We start from the raw sequence: 18,909 nt of genomic DNA on the forward strand, positions 1-18,909 counted from the left end.
AGATCATGTTGAACGGCGTCAATCATCAATTTGGAAGTTCTATCATCGAAAACAAATCGGTAGTAAACCGAGCTGTTTACTACCGATAGTATTCTAGCAAAACTCCCTTACTACGCTATAAAATAACTATGATTCTCAGTGTAAGTGACAAAAAAAAGTTGATAATTGATATTCGAGATTTTAAATTTTAATTTTAATTGATTCATATTTTTAACTAAGTTTATTTTTTTAAAAAATAAACGAAGCGGATACCATGTTACCTTTCTTTAAAAAAGAAAACTATGGTTCTGTATTTTCGCTCGTAAGTAAATTAAAGATAATTTAATTATCTGATTCAAATTAAATATTTTTTGATAGTAAAATTAAATTTTTAAAAGGTTAAATAGTTGATTCAAAATAATTTATAATTTAGATAATTTTTTAATATATCTTTTTGTTAAAAAATTGATAAAATATATAATAAATAAATCTGAGCCATAAGAAGCGTAGTGTATGAGATTTACATATATATTATTTGTGGATTACGTCTCTTGTACTTTTGAAAGTATGGACGCTTCCGTGTTTATAAGTTTTTTTTGATATTCGGCCCCCTTAGGCATAATTTATGTTATTAGAATAATTTATAAATCAAATTTCATAACTTTTCGACATAATTTACCAAGTGATTAAGAAGTCTAAAAAAATGATTATCTTAACAGTTGAAGTGGTTTGTTTTTAAGTTCAACCGTGTAGAATAATCTAAATTATATGAAATTTTAATAGAAAATTCTATTTAATATTAATAGCAAGATCGATTCTTCGGATTTAAATTTTGAATTTTTTATTATTATTTTTTTATAAGATTTTTATTTTTAACTGTTCATTTTGAGGCTTCTCTATCACTACATAAATTAAGTCAAAAATTATAAAATTTGATTATATAGTTCAATTATGTTTAATGGAACCGATCGCTGAATCGAATATTCTATCATCAAAAATAATTTAGAAACTTGAAGACCTCCGTACTTTCGAAAGCATAAGAATCTAGCTCATTATTAGTATAAAGGATAAATTTTAAATACCACCCCAGTGGTTTTGCACTTTCTTGTTTTAGTACCATGTAATTTAAAGTGTATCAATTTAGTACTCTGTGGTTTCAGTTTTCTCTTTTCGTCAGTTTCTCCGTTAACTTTTCGTTAAATTATATACAAAAAAACTTCAGATCCTCCATCTATAGTTTATCGAATATTTACTTTAATATCATTTAGTTTAAACGTTTTCACTAGTTTAATGAAAAGATTTAGTGGAGGGGATAACAAAAAAATAAAATAAAATTATAGAGTACGAAAGTGGTACATCGGTCCTAGTAACCATTTCACAAAGTGTCCTGAATGCTTTATCCCGGACAAAAATTTTATGGGCACCGTGCCCAAACAATTTGTTTGGTTTTATCCCTATCCCGCCGGTTAGTGGGTTTTTCATTAGTTGGTCATCCACCTTTAAATTACAGAATATTAAAGTGAAAAAATACGAAATCAGAACAGTAATATTTGAAGTTTCCCTAGTATATATGTAGCATTGTTGATTGTTGATATGATATGTAACAATCGATGTTGTTCTCATGCCACGTCAGCTTACATAACTGAGTCAACTACCGTGGACTTCTCACCCTGACAAGAACTCACCAAAAAACTCCCCCATTGAATTGTAAACTGTATAGGCTCACTGTCTCAATCTTTTTTTTTAATTACATAAATAGTGAATAAATTGAGTAATAATTTATGTCATATATTTTTTATGATTAAAAATTAGAGCCTAATTTTAGGTTTTTAAAAAGGTCTCGATGGTTATAATTTGATAAAAGAGTGAATTTTGCAGGTGAGATTATTTTTTTTTTCAAAAAAATGATTACGTACTTAATAGAATATGTTTTTAAAATATTTGATCATGCTATACTAATCTATTAAATACTGTTAAGTTTTTGAATAAATAAAAAAAAATAGTGCTTAAGAAAATGCTCATCCATTCAAACAGATGATGAATATGTATATTGAGAGTAATCATCTTAACTTTTTTTTTAAATTCTATTTAGTTGTTAAACTTTATTATGTATAAAAAAAATTTAATTATTGATCACTGATAAGAAAATCATACGGTGCAAATATATATCTATCGTTATCTCCTTTTATAACCCACATAGATTTGCCCTCCCCAAAAAAAACATAAAATATTCTTTCAATAATAATATTTTACCAAATTCATAATATGTATAAATTTTGGACAAATTTGTAAAATGCTTGCTATAATTGCTAAAAACGAAAATAACGTGTAAAAGTTAAAAAGCACGATTTTCATAGTACCACAAACAACAAAGCCCATAAAAATGATCAATCACACCACACACTTTTTGATGCGATCGGACGGCTACCATGGGTCCATTTCAAATCCTTCGTATCCCCCAACGGTGCGCTCGTTCCCCCAAGCACGCAAGCCCGTTGCTTTCCCAACTCCCCCACTCAGCACATCCCCATAAATCCTCTATGCGCAGTTCCAATCCGTCCGTTCGAATTGAACTCTAACGGTCGGGAGACGTCCCCGCATAGGGGTTGGTATGCGGGGGTTTAGGAAAATGGGGTTTTCTATTTTTAGGAATTTTGTTTAATTTATTTTTACGGTTTTTGGCCATGCGGGAGCGAAGCTACCGCGAAACTTCACCTCTCTCTCTCTCTCTCTCTCTCTCTCTCTCTCTACACGGGAGGAGGAGCTAGAAAGGCGAGAGAGGGAGAGGGGGAGAGAGAGAGAGAGAGAGAGAGAAAAAGAGGAAGGGACGAGGAAGGAGCGACTTCGAAGAAGACGAAGGAACGGGAGCTTCTCTCGCCTCTCTCTCTCTCTCTCTCTCTCTCTCTCTCTCTTCGCTCTCCTTTCACTCTCCTCGTCCCCGCTTGAATCCGAGGTAAGTGTCTTCTCTCTCTCTCTCTCTCTAGGAGAGCTCCGCCGCGATGTTTTGGATGCGTCTTCTTGTGGATCTTGTGTTGTTGTTGCTGATGTTGTGGAGCGTCTGATGCTCGTTGGACGGCGCAGATTCGGCGGCGGGGGCGCGCGGTGTCACCTCTCCTGCGACGGTTGTAGAGGATGGATCTGCGGTCGCCGGAGAGGTACCATCGGAGGTACGACGAGGAGTGCGGCGGCGGAGGAGGCGGCGGCGGCGGCGATGGCGAGATCTGCTCCTCCAGCGACGACGCCTTCGACATTCCCCCCAAGAACGCCCCCCTCGAGCGCCTCCGACGGTGGAGGGTATGTTATCCGCTTCTTGATTCGTTCACCTAGGGTTTTTTCGCGTGTTCCGATGCAATGGCACTCGTTCTCGTGGTTTCTAATCGTAACTGGATCTTGAACAATATTAAACGAGCTTAGCTGCGCTATAGAGGTTATTTCTTGAAGCATTTATTTGCGCTTCATTTAATTATTTCTTGTCGTTGAACTTTTGATCGTTAATGTGAGAATGTGTTTGGAGTTTTGATTTTGTGAGCTTGAATGATGTTAAGATGAACTTAGTTTCGTTGTCTCTGCAACTGTTTCTACGGCTGTCGTATGCAAACTTGTTGTCATTCATTTGGAGGTAGTTACTGCTGTACAAGTGATTTGAGGATGATGTGAGTCAACCTTCTTTGGACTAATTATGTTTTACCAATGTGACATTTGCATTTGCAATAATTTTGGCATTGTAAAAATTGTGGTCAAGAAAGAAAGGGCATGCAAGTTGATACATGCGTATCGTAGCTCTCCTCTGTATTATTATAGAGTTATGTAACTCATTCCTTGATAGTTAGATTGTTAGAATTTTTAGAGGATGTTGTATAGGGATTCTGGTGAAGAGAGATGTGGAAGATTCAGAAGTCCATTTATTGTCTCCAAGTACTTCAATATTCAGTGCAAAGCACCAAATCAAATTTACTCCATAAACATGAAAACTTTATAAATCATCGATCTTCTCAATCATCCTCGGTCCTTTTATCATGTGATAGAGTGTTTCATTTTGTCAAGTTTTATTTCATACTTTTTAGTTAGGTAAAAATATATGAAACATATCTAATCTACCACCCATTTTGATTCAACTTCTTGACCTGTAAAAGTTTTGATTTTGCTACCTAACCTTTTAATTTATTTGTTTTGAGCAATTTAATGGCCTTAAACTTCAAAATTTGAATGCATCGTTTATTTTTTATGGGCCTAGCTAGCATATTTCATATAATTTATGCAACTATAATTTCATTAAATTAAGTAATAGGCCTAAAATTTGTACTGGAAGAGCCATTAAATGGCTTATATCAGATAAATTGAAAGATTGGGTACAAAAATCAAACTTCTAAAAGGCCGGGTAGTTGATTCAAAATGGCCAAAGTTCATATATATTCATTTTTATCATTTTGTATTGGTGAAACTGTGAAATTGGGCTTGTATTAATCAGCATGTTAGTAGGTAGTGATGATTACCAAGATTATTTTCTTTCTTTACTTTCAGCAAGCTGCTCTTGTGCTCAATGCATCCCGTCGATTTAGATACACTCTTGACTTGAAAAGGGAGGAAGAGAAGGAGAACATAAGGAGAAAGATTAGGGCTCATGCTCAAGTTATACGGGTATCATTTTACCATATTGATAGATATAGTTTATACAGAAATTTCAGAATGTCCTTGTTCACTCTAATTTTGAATTTCACAGGCAGCATTTCTTTTCAAGGAGGCTGGGGAAAGAGAGGCACCTGGTAGCTTCCTTGCTTTCTCTTGCTTAATTGTTTGTTCACATAATGAGTTACTGTTCAACATGTTAGTATTCTCACAAGCATCTGGCTTGGACCATTAAACTTAAGATAACTTCTTCGAAATGATTTACTCTTCTTTGAAAATGAAAAAACATGTAATTATCATAGTATTCCCATCTAAATTAAGCTTGTAACTTCTTCTCACCTGCATGATCATATGTGCATTCAACAGGGTTGTTTTATTGAGAGGCCTTGTATTTCTTGCTCCCTCTTTCTCTCATCCATTCCTTCTTCCTCATTGTGTAACCTTTCACTGCTTGAATTTGATTAAAGTCTATTATGCTATTTTATGCTCATATTCACTCCTTATGTTGCAGCTTTATTGTTTTTCTAACTCTCGAGTTTGATCATAGTAGTGTTAAGAGTTCCGCATTATTATCTTGACTAGATTAACTGTTGTTATCGTTAGTTACAATATTATCTGATATCTTTAATCTGCATTTTTGCACCTCCTTAGTAGATACTGTTGGTGGAAAGCTGGTGGATGCTGCTGCTGGTTTTCTAATTCGTGCGGAACAACTTAATACAATGACCAGGGATCACAATTTATCCACTCTTCAGGAATATGGAGGGGCAAGTATTTTTGCCATTTCAGATTTCTTTGGTTACTGCTTGTATGCATGGCTCATGCAAATGCTTTTATGATTGCACAGGTTAAAGGGCTAGCAAAAATGTTAAAATCCAATGTAGACAGAGGAACAAGTGAAGATGACATGGAACTAATGCAAAGAAGAGAGGCATTTGGAGCTAACACATATCCCCGCAAGAAAGGAAGAAGCTTTTTGGTATAATATTTTCGGCCATTCTCTCATACCATTTAAATTATTTTCTATATAATCTTGTTTTGAGAACTCATATTGCTCAATTTTTATGTCATGTTCTTTACCTTATGTAGCTTTTCCTATGGGAGGCTTGCCAAGATTTGACTCTTATCATCCTGATGGTAGCTGCAGTTATATCTTTGGCATTGGGAATGACCACAGAGGTAGATTTTACCGTTCAATTTATCTGGTGCTTAATGATTGTCCTATTATACAAAATTGTAATAATAGAGGTCTATACTTTAGTAAGTGTGTGAATCAAGTACATTTTCTAATGACCGTAATGAAATAAGATGGAGATGGCAACTTGCATTCCTATGTAATTATCATACACGTATAATGGAGTAATAGTTGCAAATCTAAATTACAACTATAATATGGAATTTTCTCAGTTCTTCCCTTTCCATGGAAGCTGAGTTGTCACCTATGTTTGGGCCCCCACTAGTCCGTAACAGATAGATTTTATGGGTACACTTACTAATTGTAGGTCTGTAGTTACAATATTTAAAGCAAATAAGTGGTAGCCAATCAAATTTTAAGGACCAGTGAACTCAACAAGGGAAAAATAAACATATTTGGACCTGTCTCCCAATCTGCAACTTTTGGTCTTACAATTTTTTGAGATTTTTGAGAACTTCTGGTCCACTTAAGCTTCTCCAACTTGGGAAGGTCTTGTAATATTAAAAGACTGTCCATGCCACAATTTCTTTTTTGACATCCTCTTGCAATAGAGGAGTGCTTTCTAAATTATCTGTAAACTATATTTGTGGATTATGTTATCTAACTTTTTATTTTTCATGTGCTTCAATTGTATTCAGAGTGTAAGTGAAGGATGGTATGATGGTGGAAGCATTGCTTTTGCTGTTATTCTTGTTATACTTGTTACAGGTAATATTATCTATCCTACATGTCATTTATCGTTTTACCTTCATTCATGCATTTCTTGTCTTGTTATTTGTGCCTGACATGCTAGCAACTTTTTCTGTCAATTTTTGTGCTTATGAAGCAATTATTATTATTTTAAGTCAACTGAAGGACAATTTCAGTTTCTTACTTGTGTCATTTAAGGTTGAACACTTAGCCAAAAATTTAGTGGATTTTAATTTTTTGAACTAATTTTTCTCAAACACAAAACTACAGCAGCATGTTTCTTAACTTAGTTTGGTTATGATAAATTCTAACCAACATGGGAGAAGAAATAGAAATTCTTCTTTGGGTTATATTTCTCAAATTAATGTGTATTAATATGTAGATTCTTATGCTAGTGTTAATGAAGCTGAGGATTTCAATTGTTGGAAGTGTTGTGCAAGCCAGAAAATATTTTTCTTATAGTGATTTATGATGTTTTTCCAAATATATGCCAATTTGCAAGAGTGTTTACTTGAAGGAATGAATAAAGCCATTATCGTATACAGGTTAGTACAGAGTATAGACTGTCTTTTGAAGTATCATGTAAATAAGCAGTGAGTTAAGGTAGGTTGAAATGTCCTAGATGTAGCCACTAGTTAATTGTTTTTTTCTTTTTTTTTTCTCTGTCATGTTAGTCAGTCGAATTGCTTATGGTGTAAGATGAGGCACTCTGTCGATATCACAATTACTGATCAGTTTAAATTAGACATTAGTTGTTCTATCTCTGCATGCAAGTGTTTTATTTGCCTCCTTTTCAATCTCAAATTCTGTTTTTGAAAAGTTTGGTGAAGCTTTTTTTTGCTCTGGATAAGATCCACAAAACACCTTGTGTTTGTATTTGAGAATCAGGATGCTCGGTGACATTGAGGAGCATCTTCATGAGTTCCTGTTGGAAATTGTTGAGTATCATCATAAATTCCTTGATGCTTTGTGAATTTTTATTGCTGTACTATGATGATTGTTGCTCATGGAAATCTTCTTGTTTTCTAAAATTGATAAACTTGTGATATGAGAAATTGGAATAATGATAACATACTATTTTCCTTTTTGTTGATGTTCCCTTTCTCTGGACGCAAATATTTCCATTCAACTCATGAAAATTGTGGAACTGCACCATGTTAGGCTTTTAATTGGTGGGTACTATAATATAATATACATTAATTCACTGGACTGCATTTTTTTTTGTTCTTGTTCTTCCTCTTTTCCCCCCCATTCCTCAGCAATCAGTGATTACAGACAATCTCTACAGTTCCAAGTTCTGAATGAAGAGAAACAAAATATACAGTTGGAGGTGTGTATGGTTGCGTGAGAATGCTTATCTGAATTTATTTCTTTTCTAGTTATGCAATTTGTGTTTTGCAAGTAGGACTGTTTAATAAGCTACTGTGCAATACTTAGGTGATCAGAGGCGGTCGAAGGATTGAAACTTCAATATTTGATCTTGTTGTTGGTGACGTTGTTCCCCTTAAAATTGGTGATCAAGTAAGGAGACGACCAAGAGTTTTTAAGTAAATAGGTTTCTATTGTTCCATTTTCCTAACTTCTTTGCATTCTTTGCATGTTTTATAAGGTTCCTGCTGACGGCATTCTGATTTCTGGTCATTCTCTTGCAATTGATGAATCGAGTATGACTGGAGAAGCTAAGATTGTGAGTCTTCCACCATGTCTAACCTAAAGATTATTTTTATATGTATTGAGATGTTCCGGTATGAAAACAGTATTTTTCTTTTTGACAGGTCCATAAGGATCAAAAGGCACCCTTTTTGATGTCTGGCTGCAAAGTTGCTGATGGCTATGGTACAATGTTGGTCAGTATATGAATCTAAAAGGGTATTTTGTGTGATATGATATTGTTGTATAAGATGCACCATGTAGTGCGGATATGAATATGTTCTGAATGGCACAGTTCTTTTTATGCGAAAGAAATGCTAAATGCGCTTTTCCCTCTCATTAGCACATAGATAGATTTCTTTAGTTGGAAATGTTGTTTGTCAACATTTATGCCGGCATCATAGCAACTCAAGATACCATTTATAGTACTAATTTAATTGATAGATAGAAAGATTTGCTATTTTTCTACCCTGCTAGGTTCTCGGAAGAGCTCTAGAGATAATAATTATATTTCGATGTGAATATACTGAATTATGCAAATGCAGTGTTCAAATATTGGTTTCGCTTTTCAAATGCTAACTATAATCGGTTAGTGGAATGTGGTAGGCTGCATGAGCATTTCTGCAATTTGAAAACTAAACTATCCTGATTCCAATGCTTCTTCAGTTATCCACTTGTTTGCTTCATCCTTCTGAATAATTATGATTATTTGATATTTCATATTTTTTTGGACTTCTTTTCTCAGGCTATTTCTTTTGGTTTTTATTTGTCGCTTTTTTTTAAAAAAACTTCTTCTACTTTTACATCAAGGTATCTGCTGTTGGAATCAATACTGAATGGGGTCTATTGATGGCCAACATATCCGAGGATAATGGTGAAGAAACTCCCTTGCAGGTTTTATCTGTTCGCAATATAAGATGGTCTTTTAATTGCAAATAGTCGTGATGTGGATAAGACCTTACACTGATATTGCTCTAGTGACTATTTCCTTTTTCCCTGCAAAATAGGTGCGGCTGAATGGTGTTGCTACTTTTATTGGTATGGTAGGGTTGACAGTTGCTGGGGCGGTCCTTGTAGTCCTGTGGATCAGGTATGTAAAGTGGTTATCAATACAATAGTACAATGGACATGTAATAACAAATTCTCTCTCTAAAATTTTTCAGATACTTTACCGGACATACTAAGAATCCTGATGGAACTGCTCAGTTTATAAAGGGAAAGACAAGTGTAAAGGAAGCATTCAATGGAGCTATTAAAATCTTGACTGTTGCAGTATGTTTTATCAGAATGATTATTAGGAAATAGTATGTTATTTTGCTTTAGTGGCTTACTTTTTTTGACTGTTACTAGGTAACTATTGTCGTCGTCGCAGTGCCTGAAGGGCTTCCTTTGGCTGTAACCTTAACGTATGGAACTCTTACATCTTTACATAGTTTTTTTGTGAAGCTTACTTTCACTTTTGGCCTGCATGTAGATTATTTATGTATTTATTTATATGTACATTTATTTGGTTATTCATTCTTGTTCTTCAGCCTAGCATATTCAATGCGAAAAATGATGAGAGACAAGGCCCTGGTAAATATAACTACTAATTTTGTACAAGTAACGTTCTTTAGTTGCAAAGGAAGTACTTCGAATAAGACTGCCTTGTCACAGGTTCGCAGGCTTTCATCTTGTGAAACAATGGGATCAGCAACAACAATTTGCAGTGACAAGACTGGGACTCTGACCTTAAATCAGGTTTGGCTATTGCTGTTTACCTGCTATTACCTCTCTCTTTTTTTTTTTTTGTTTGTGGGGGCAGGTGCGGGGGGATTTGGACACCCTAAATTAAGCTCATTATTCCAAAATGGGTCCCCGAATGTAAATTTTTTTGGATTTGAATCCTCCAACTAATATGTTATTTGTTTTCGGTGGTCAGCTTCTGTCAAACTGGACGGTTTTGCATTGCAAGCTTATAGAATTCTGTCAAGTTAAAAAATTTTCTGTTATGTTACAGAATGTTCCAGCAAAAAAGTTTATAGTGACCATTAGCTCTAAGGGAACCTTGTGTAAATTGCAGTGTTCAGAGCCAAAAAAGATGAACTTCAAGGACCGGCTTCTACCTAAGTTGGGGATGGCCCAAACATGTTAACCTTTTATATTTTGAAAGTTTAGTCAGTGTTTAACATGGATTGTCACAGAATCCTTTTGATTTATGGATTTAGTTTTCTACAATTGCGCTTATAAACAATAGAACGTTTATCCTAATGATGTAGATGACAGTTGTGGAGGCTTATGTTGGCGGAACGAAGTTAGATCTTCCAGAGAATACTAAAGTGTTGTCAGCAGCTGCATCTTCTGTAGTGATTGAAGGCATTGCTCAGAATACAACAGGCAGTGTTTTTGAGCCAGAGGTGAATGTCTCTTTCTTATTTCTACTTGCTATGGAAAGTTTTTATTGCATAATTTCTGATTTGTCTTTAACGTATTACTTGTCCTCTTAATCTAACCTAGATATGGTCAGCTGCAACAGGGCAAAATTTAGTACTAATTGGTAATCTGGATTCTGGACGTTAACTGTTAAGGCTGTTTGATTTGATAATGATTTCTAGCGAGATGAGCAGATGCTCCTAGACTTGGGTCCAACAGTGATTTTCTCTTGTAAAGATAGTCCAATATAAAATTGAAGTAGCTTCTTCAAACTCATAGAAGATTGTATAATCAGGAACTATATGTTGACGCACATTCTTACCTTGCAAGCCCCTTAGACTAGTGAACTGCACCCTTTTTCCTAATACAAAAGTTATTTTTGTAAAATTGGTTGTATGGCTGCATTGAAAGCATGAGTTGGTATGGATGGCATTCAACACCGCCTTATAAAATCTCCATATACTATGTTTGTCTTTTGTGGTTGATGTGGCTTCTATCCAGTGTGATAAATTGACCAATTTCTGTGTGATTTTATCAGTTTTTTATGAAGAAAGATACTTATAGCTGTGCCTTTTTATTAATTCTCTAAGTGGAATTCGTGTTCAATAGGATGGTGGAGCTACTGAGGTCACAGGCTCACCTACTGAAAAAGCCATCCTTTCATGGGGCGTCAAGGTACAAAATCATGTTTTTCTTGATTTTATCATCATCGGTTTTCCCTAATCTTTCTTGTTAACCATTTTATTTTTCTTAATATAGATGGGGATGAAGTTTAGTGATGTGAGATCAAAATCTTCAATCATTCATGTCTTCCCTTTCAGCTCGGAGAAGAAACGTGGTGGTGTTGCAGTACAGCTGGTATGATTATTCTGCATAATGTTGCTGATTGAATTGGTTCATTATTTGATGTAATCCAATTTTCATTTTATCATTGTTTCTCTAGGTCAGCCTCTATCACTTGTTAAATATAAAATATTTAAGCATTGTTCTCTACCAGCTTAAGTTTTTAGAGAATAACGGTTGTTTTATATTATTTTAACATTGTATCAGAGTAGAAGGTCCCGAGTTCGAGTCACGCCAGGCTTTTCAACATTATTAATTTTCTCCCATTTAATTCAAGTCCACTTCATGGGCCTAGCGAAAAGTCTCGAGCCCAGACGTGAGGGGGAGTGTTAAATATAAAATATTTAAATGCCGTTCTCTATCTGCTTTAGCTTTTAGAGAATAACGGTTGTTTCGTTTTATTTAACATCACTTTCTAGCTTGTCACCATGTATATTATTGTTTTATTATTTTTGTAGCACATGAACCTTTTGGTCTAGTTACTAATTCAAAAAATTAGTGTTTGCACTATTATCAAGATATTTCCGTATACTTGACAGTTCTCTAGTTTGTGTTACTGTACAATTAGAAAGTTCTGGCGAGAGATTTGGCTGTCTCTCAACAGTTTCTGGGCCCTTTCCTTTGGCTCCCTATTTGTCAACATATCTATCATATTGGCTCATATGTGAGCCTTTGTTCTTTGTTTTTGTTTTAGCAATAAAGATCGTAGTGCTTGAATGTAGCTGGAATCTCTTAACTCTTTGATCAAGATTTTTAAGTTGTTTTAGGGGGTGTAGATAAATTTGTCTTATTTGTTATTTCGTGTGTCCAAAGCAGCATTTAAGAGCTACACTTGATATAGTTTCCTGAGACCGGTGGAATATCTCCCAAAGTGGAGGTTTTTGACCTAAATAGTTTTCTCATTATGGGAATCATTTGTGCCATTCCTTTATCAAAGATTTCGCATTCACTATAACCTTGACTTGTTCTATACTATGAACTATGAACCCATTTAGTTTGATTGCTGCTTTGCCAGCATGTCATTTCTATTAGTCCAACTAGCGTTATAATTTATTAAGACCTTGCTGCTCTTTTGCTCTCCATTCCTGCTTTTAAAGCTGTATGTAAGATACTCAAATACTTGTTAATATAATGTTGGTAGCAAATGATTTCACGGACAATTGTGCTCTTGGCATTGTCTACAAATTCAAGTTGCTGCCTGATTTCGCCTGCTATAATGTTTTATGTTATAGAGCATAAATTAGAAGGCAAGTATTTTACCATTTCATTTTCCTCACTGAATGGTTGTACAGTATCAACTGTTTGACGTCCAATATTTTCCCATTTCTCATCTCCATTGAGTACAAATTTTTCAAAACATGAGTGACTCTATGTTCTGAATATCTTTGTGATAACTGGGACAACATCTATAGTTATGTGCATAGCGATTTGTCATCGCAGGTAGACAATAATGTTCATATACACTGGAAAGGTGCTGCTGAATTAGTCCTGGCTTCTTGTAAAAGCTGGCTATCTGCAGATGGTCTGGTTCATTCTCTGACTCCCGAAAAGGTAAACATCTTCAGCATTATATACCACTTCTTTAATTTTGAGGCTAGTAACAAATTTTCTGTGAATTTAACCTTCATTTGAGTTTATCCTTTTATTTTCGTTGTAACAATTTTGTCCCTGAAGTTTGTGGTCGGACTCTCAAGGACTGAATTGTTAAAAAATGAAACTTTGAGAACTAAATTGAATTACTGAAGTCAAACTTCATGGATAAACTTGTTATGATTGGAAGTCAAAACTCAATTTGGTAAAACTTTGAGACTCAATTTATAATTAGCCCTTAATTTTAGGTTCTTTTTAACTCTTGGACTTTTGTAGATGAATGAGTACCAGAAATCAATCGTAGATATGGCAGAAGCTAGCCTACGTTGTGTTGCTTTTGCATACCGTCCATATGATTTAGAGAAAGTTCCAAAGGGCGAGCAATTAAGCAACTGGGAATTGCCCGGGGATGATCTTATTCTGCTTGGTATAGTTGGCATAAAGGTATATGCTTTAGATGTACATTTCTTAGTTTTGTAATTCTTCTTTTTGTTCTTCTCACGCTATCTGATCATTTTATAGAGTTACGAAGAAAACAATAAAATTACGATATGGTAATTATTTTTTATTATTATACTTTGCCATTGCAATGTGTAATCTTTGCATGAAGCGAGTTTGTTTTATACTATTACTATTTCTTTGATCTCATTTCTTTCTAGTTATTTGGTAAAATTTTCTTTTTGTGTCTGTAGGATCCATGTCGTCCAGGAGTGAAGGATGCTGTAAAATTATGCACTACTGCAGGTGTCAAGGTATCCTGTTTATCATATGTTTCATTTGTGAGAATGCGTGAGAGACTTGTAAATTTCAATCTAGTAAAACCTGAAACAATCCTTTCTCTCACACTGGGTTTGTAACATTTCTACATCGCTTAAATAATTTAATCTCCATTGTAGAAATAGTCTGTTAGCTATACAAAGAAAACAATTGTGTTACAGTTAAAAGGCTCTATTATTTGTGTTCAGCAGTACTATTTTGATGAACGTTTGAACTGAATCTCATGATATATTTTTTTTCTTCATTTTCCACTATAAATTCTCCTAGTTATAATTAAATCAGCACCTGACAGCTAGAAAATGGTAAACCTTACAAGCATGATAGTGTTAGTTCTATGTGTTTTGCAGCTTTTGCACCTTGTCCTTACAGATTGCTGAGACATTACATTCAGGAAAGAAAGTGCTGAGCAGTTTCTTTAGCTTTCTAAAGTTCTATTTGTGTAATATATATAAGTTTTTTTTGGACTTTTTCTGTTTACAGTACTGTACATTCTTGCTTCATATTTTAATCGTTTGGTTGACGCCTATATTATAGATCATTTACGGATGTTAATTCTACGATTAATTGTCTTTGCATTATTTAGGTACGAATGGTCACTGGAGATAATATTCAGACTGCTAAAGCCATAGCATTGGAGTGCGGGATACTTGACTCAGGTGTTGCTGTGACAGAGCCAACAGTTATAGAGGGCAGAGCATTCCGCGCCTTGTCTGAAGGAGACAGAGAAGCAATTGCTGAAAAGATAACAGTATGTTCTAGAAAACTATGGGACCACTTCAGTATTATTCAGGGAAAACTTCAAATTACCTGTACTGATGTAACCTGCAGTGATGTTATATCTCATAGTACCTAGCAAATCTTTAAGTCGTTGATGTCATTAATAGGTGATGGGAAGGTCCTCTCCAAATGACAAGCTACTACTTGTACAAGCATTAAAGAAGAAAGGCCATGTGGTTGCTGTTACTGGAGACGGTACTAATGATGCTCCTGCATTACACGAGGTTTGATACATCTATAGCACTTTCTTATTGAATTCTATTAAGCTGCTCAACTTGCCTTGCTTAATTTACTTGAACGCTTTGGTTTATTTTGTTGTTTAGGCAGATATAGGTCTTGCGATGGGTATTCAGGGCACAGAAGTTGCAAAAGAAAGCTCTGACATCATTATATTGGACGACAATTTTGCGTCAGTTGTTAAGGCGAGTCTAATCGGTATATAGATCATTCAGGCTTTTCTGCGTAATCTTCAAAGTAGTAAGAAATTTTCTTTTGCCTTTTTTTAGGTTGTACGGTGGGGTCGCTCCGTGTATGCAAATATTCAGAAATTTATCCAGTTCCAGCTCACTGTGAATGTTGCAGCACTAGTGATTAATGTGATTGCTGCTATCTCATCCGGTGATGTGCCTCTTAATGCTGTTCAGGTTGGACATACTCTCAATGACGCTTTAAGCACGCAAAAATCAGATTTTTCTAAGGCCTTTTTGGTTTGAATTTTTGGAAGAACACTTTTTTTTTTTCTCCTTTTTGCCAACTTTAGTCTGCTTTTTAACTTTAGGACCTAACTGCTCCAGCACATGATTTCAAGGCACATTTTTTTTTATTAATTAATGCAGTGTTCAGAACTACAATTGCATAAATTGCAGGCTTAAGTTGCAAAACAAGAAAGTGTCTCCTCTCTACAAAATTGAAAATGGGGGTATTTTTGTCTTTTTTGGCAAAAGTCCATTTTATAATATAACTTGGTTTTAGTTTTATACAGTTCTGAATTGCTATTTTAATTTCTATTTCTCCTATTTTCTTTATTATTATCTGCCAAATGGTTTAACACTTGAAGTAATATTTCTTTCTGCTGGAAGGGTATGCACCATCTGCGCCAAAAAAAAAACATACACAAACCAAGGAATTTTCATACAATTCAGATATTATTGTTAACTTAATAAATCGTTTTGTTTTTTGTTAACAAATATTGCTTTTCTTTTTCACTTTTCGGTTGTGAACCTTACCTTTTCTTGTCTATAACAGCTTCTTTGGGTCAACCTCATCATGGACACTCTTGGAGCTCTTGCTTTGGCAACCGAACCACCAACAGACAAACTTATGAAAAGATCCCCTGTTGGTCGAAGGTTATAGTTCTTTTCTAACATTTGCTTAACTATTATACAGGGTATAGTTTACATATTTTAAGGTGGCAAAGTGGAAATCACATGAAGGGGGCTTTCCTGCATTCTAACCACCTGAACTGAGTTGATTTTTTTTTGCAGGGAACCTCTCATAACAAATATTATGTGGAGAAATCTAATAATACAGGTTCAGTATTATTTCATGCATGACCAGTAAATTCGGTCAGTATTTATAAATGAAAGTGGCTGATAAAGTAAGACAATTTCCTCTCATTTGTTTGCGTGTAAAATTACAGGCTGTTTATCAAGTTACTGTCCTCCTTATTTTCAACTTCGCCGGCAGGAGTATACTAAGATTGAAGCATGATAGTCGAGATCATGCTGAGAGAGTGAAAAATACCTTCATCTTTAACACATTTGTTCTCTGTCAAGTAAGTCAATTAGCTTGCCTTCGAATTCTTGTTGAACTTGGCTTGGCATATATACCTTTGAGATCTTAAATATGTAACTTCCAAATTTGTTTATCTATATATATATATCCGCGCAACATCTGAATTCTTATGTGTATGCGCATGAAATGCTTTGTTTCTTGTGTCTATTCTTTTACTTACAAAGTGTCCTCCTCTAGAACCTTTTATTCAATAGAAAACCAACTTCTCCCAGTGAATTGGATTACTCTTGAACTTGGAAACTGCACTTTTACATATTCAAATTCCGATTTCACAGGGGTATAAATGTAGACAAATGATTATAGGGGTATATATGTGACAGCCCCTTGTAATATATCGATGTTCAAATGTGACTGTTATTCTCTTGCGACTTCTTCCTGCCAGATCTTCAACGAGTTCAATGCTCGAAAACCTGATGAAAAGAACATCTTCAGAGGAGTCACGAAGAATGGTTTCTTCATGGGTATAATAGCCGTGACCATTCTTCTTCAGGTAAAGATCCTGCAGAAACTGTTTAAATATTTAAGGCCTTCAGCTTCTTTGAATCTTTTTTATTTATGTGTTGAGCAACATTGCTGCTCCTATTTTGGTAGGTCTTGATCATTGAGTTTCTTGGGAGGTTTACTTCGACTGTTAGGCTTAACTGGAAACTCTGGCTGGTTTCAATTGGTATTGGCTTTGTAAGGTACTGCTGCATCCATTGTTATGCCCCCAGCTTTTTCTAAAATGGCACGAGCATTTCAAATTGTAAATTTTTTTATATATCATATGGGTAAGAAATTTAGTCCTCTTAAGTTTGGCCCTCATCTCAATTATGTCCTCTGAAAGGTTTAAGTTCTGATGGTGGTGAGCATGTGGCCTTTTCTTTCTCCTTTTTTCTCTCCACAGTTGTCGTAACGAAATAACTTAATTGATGTTCCTTTATGACTAAACTGTCAAAGTGAAAACTTGAAACTCTTGAGGGCTTAATAGAAATCAGGATCAAATTCAGGGCCACCAAATTTGAGTAATCCATATCATAATTATTCTCAAGGATATTTGCGCACTGAAGTCTCAGCTATTAAAGTAGCAGAACTAGAAAGTGAAGTAATTAGTGTGCCAATTTTCTTAAGTAACTCGCATTATTCTTCTCCACTCATTTCTTTCGAAAGAAAAACATTTTCTAACCAAAATTTTTAACTACAACCTATCATATCTTCTGCTTCTTATTCTTTCAGTTGGCCTTTGGCGCTTGTCGGAAAGTTCATTCCAGTTCCCAATATTCCTTTTCTGGAGTATTTCAGACGGTGCTGGAAAAGCCCCCAACAAGGTACCCTTTTGTTTTTCCAATGTTACTTTAAATGATAGAAGGATACCAGTTATATACAGGTCCTTGATATTTTCAAATAATCCCCAGATTTTTATATTTTCAAGTAAATTCCTAATTTCTTAAGTTTGTTTTTCCCCATAAGATTCCCAACCTTATAGTGGAATCTAAGAGCATTCCGAAATATTTTCAATTTTTCATACTTTTCAACTTCTACAGGTTTACTCTTGTAAAACTTATTTTGGTAATCAGGTCGGGCAGAAAATATAACTTGGCCTTTTGATAGACAGTAACCGGACACCAGCCCAACTGTCCTTACTGCTTGTTTGGCCCTGTTTTCACTTTTGCTTTCAGTAATAGTTTACCTTCGGTAGAGCATTTTGCAACTAAAAAAAGGTCTGCTCTTTTTCTACAACAGTGGGAGCCAGAAATGAGGTGGGCAGAAAATATAATTTGTCTACTTCTGCCGGAAAGAGAATCTGATGAAGATGTTCTTTAAACACTATGCAGATAACACCTTATCCAATCTTACTGCAGGTCAAGCAGCCCCTTAAGGAAAACTGTAAGAGAAAAGTTTTTAAGTTAGTGCACAATAGTCTTCTTCTATTGTCACAAAAAGATGCTCAGAGGGAATTGTTATGAAACAAAAACTTGAGACTAAGGGGATTTACATGGAAAGATAGGGAGTCAGGGACTTCCGTGAAATTGCCTGAGTAGTCAATGGACCTGCATACACATTTTCCTAAATGGAAAATATTATATTTTCTCAATTGAAAAATGGAAAAATTTATGTCGATCGCGTAGTATGGTATTTGGCACTGTAATAAGCTATAATAAACTATATTCAACTTGCTACATGTCCCTTTCTTTTCTTTTTTTGCAGATGGCGATGCCGAGCGTCAGGGAACTGCATAGTAAGTGCGAAGTGCAGTTTGCTCTTCTGATTGTGTGAATATTTTTGCTAACTAAGAAGATTCCACCTTGCTTCCTACGTTATGTACTAACATTAGCTTGTCCATATATCCGATTATATGTGAAGCATGTGTCTATTATTGTGTACAACTATAAAATGTGTGCTTAATAACAAACACAAACTCCTGAATTGTGTTGCTGGTTATTGTTATTATAGTTTTTTTTTTTCTTTTGTAATCTACAATCTCGGGATCGAGTGAAACAAAATTACGACGTAGTTTCAATCGTTTTTGTAACACCTGTGGTGGAATCATGTTTCTGTTCCAACTCTTTTAAGACAAATACCATCTCAGTTCGGAA

At 34.9% G+C, this 18,909-nt stretch overlaps 1 protein-coding gene across 4 annotated transcripts; it reads left to right on the forward strand.

The window, feature by feature from the left end:
- Positions 2,737-18,909, forward strand: LOC109706718 (calcium-transporting ATPase 8, plasma membrane-type-like). Of its 4 annotated transcripts, none has more exons than XM_020227688.1 (35): positions 2,737-2,932; positions 3,061-3,273; positions 4,501-4,617; positions 4,700-4,742; positions 5,257-5,372; positions 5,453-5,584; positions 5,695-5,784; positions 6,439-6,508; positions 7,750-7,820; positions 7,928-8,011; positions 8,100-8,177; positions 8,266-8,337; positions 8,951-9,034; positions 9,148-9,230; positions 9,304-9,412; positions 9,491-9,546; positions 9,673-9,715; positions 9,797-9,880; positions 10,399-10,536; positions 11,162-11,227; positions 11,312-11,410; positions 12,836-12,946; positions 13,262-13,429; positions 13,678-13,737; positions 14,346-14,510; positions 14,647-14,763; positions 14,863-14,961; positions 15,046-15,183; positions 15,785-15,885; positions 16,024-16,069; positions 16,179-16,313; positions 16,716-16,823; positions 16,925-17,016; positions 17,549-17,640; positions 18,175-18,431. In XM_020227688.1, the coding sequence occupies exons 2-35, from the start codon at positions 3,112-3,114 to the stop codon at positions 18,189-18,191; spliced, it is 3,246 nt and encodes a 1,081-aa protein (XP_020083277.1). In that variant the 5' UTR covers positions 2,737-2,932; positions 3,061-3,111; the 3' UTR covers positions 18,192-18,431. The 4 variants fall into 4 exon arrangements, with proteins under 4 accessions (XP_020083277.1, XP_020083274.1, XP_020083275.1 ...); XM_020227685.1 differs by having other exon boundaries at positions 18,056-18,187; XM_020227686.1 differs by having other exon boundaries at positions 5,260-5,372; positions 18,056-18,187.

The sequence above is a fragment of the Ananas comosus genome, linkage group 2 (genome assembly GCF_001540865.1).
Source record: "Ananas comosus cultivar F153 linkage group 2, ASM154086v1, whole genome shotgun sequence".
Lineage (NCBI taxonomy): Eukaryota > Viridiplantae > Streptophyta > Magnoliopsida > Poales > Bromeliaceae > Ananas > Ananas comosus.

What these genes read in the sequence shown, in the direction of transcription:
- LOC109706718 (XM_020227685.1), top strand. Translation starts at nt 3,112, where the DNA reads ATGGATCTGCGGTCGCCGGAGAGGTACCATCGGAGGTACGACGAGGAG. An exon ending in GCAGTGTTTTTGAGCCAGAG is followed by an intron (nt 10,537 to 11,161) that starts GTGAATGTCTCT and finishes CGTGTTCAATAG; the next exon opens with GATGGTGGAGCTACTGAGGT. An exon ending in AGATCCCCTGTTGGTCGAAG is followed by an intron (nt 15,886 to 16,023) that starts GTTATAGTTCTT and finishes TTTTTTTTGCAG; the next exon opens with GGAACCTCTCATAACAAATA.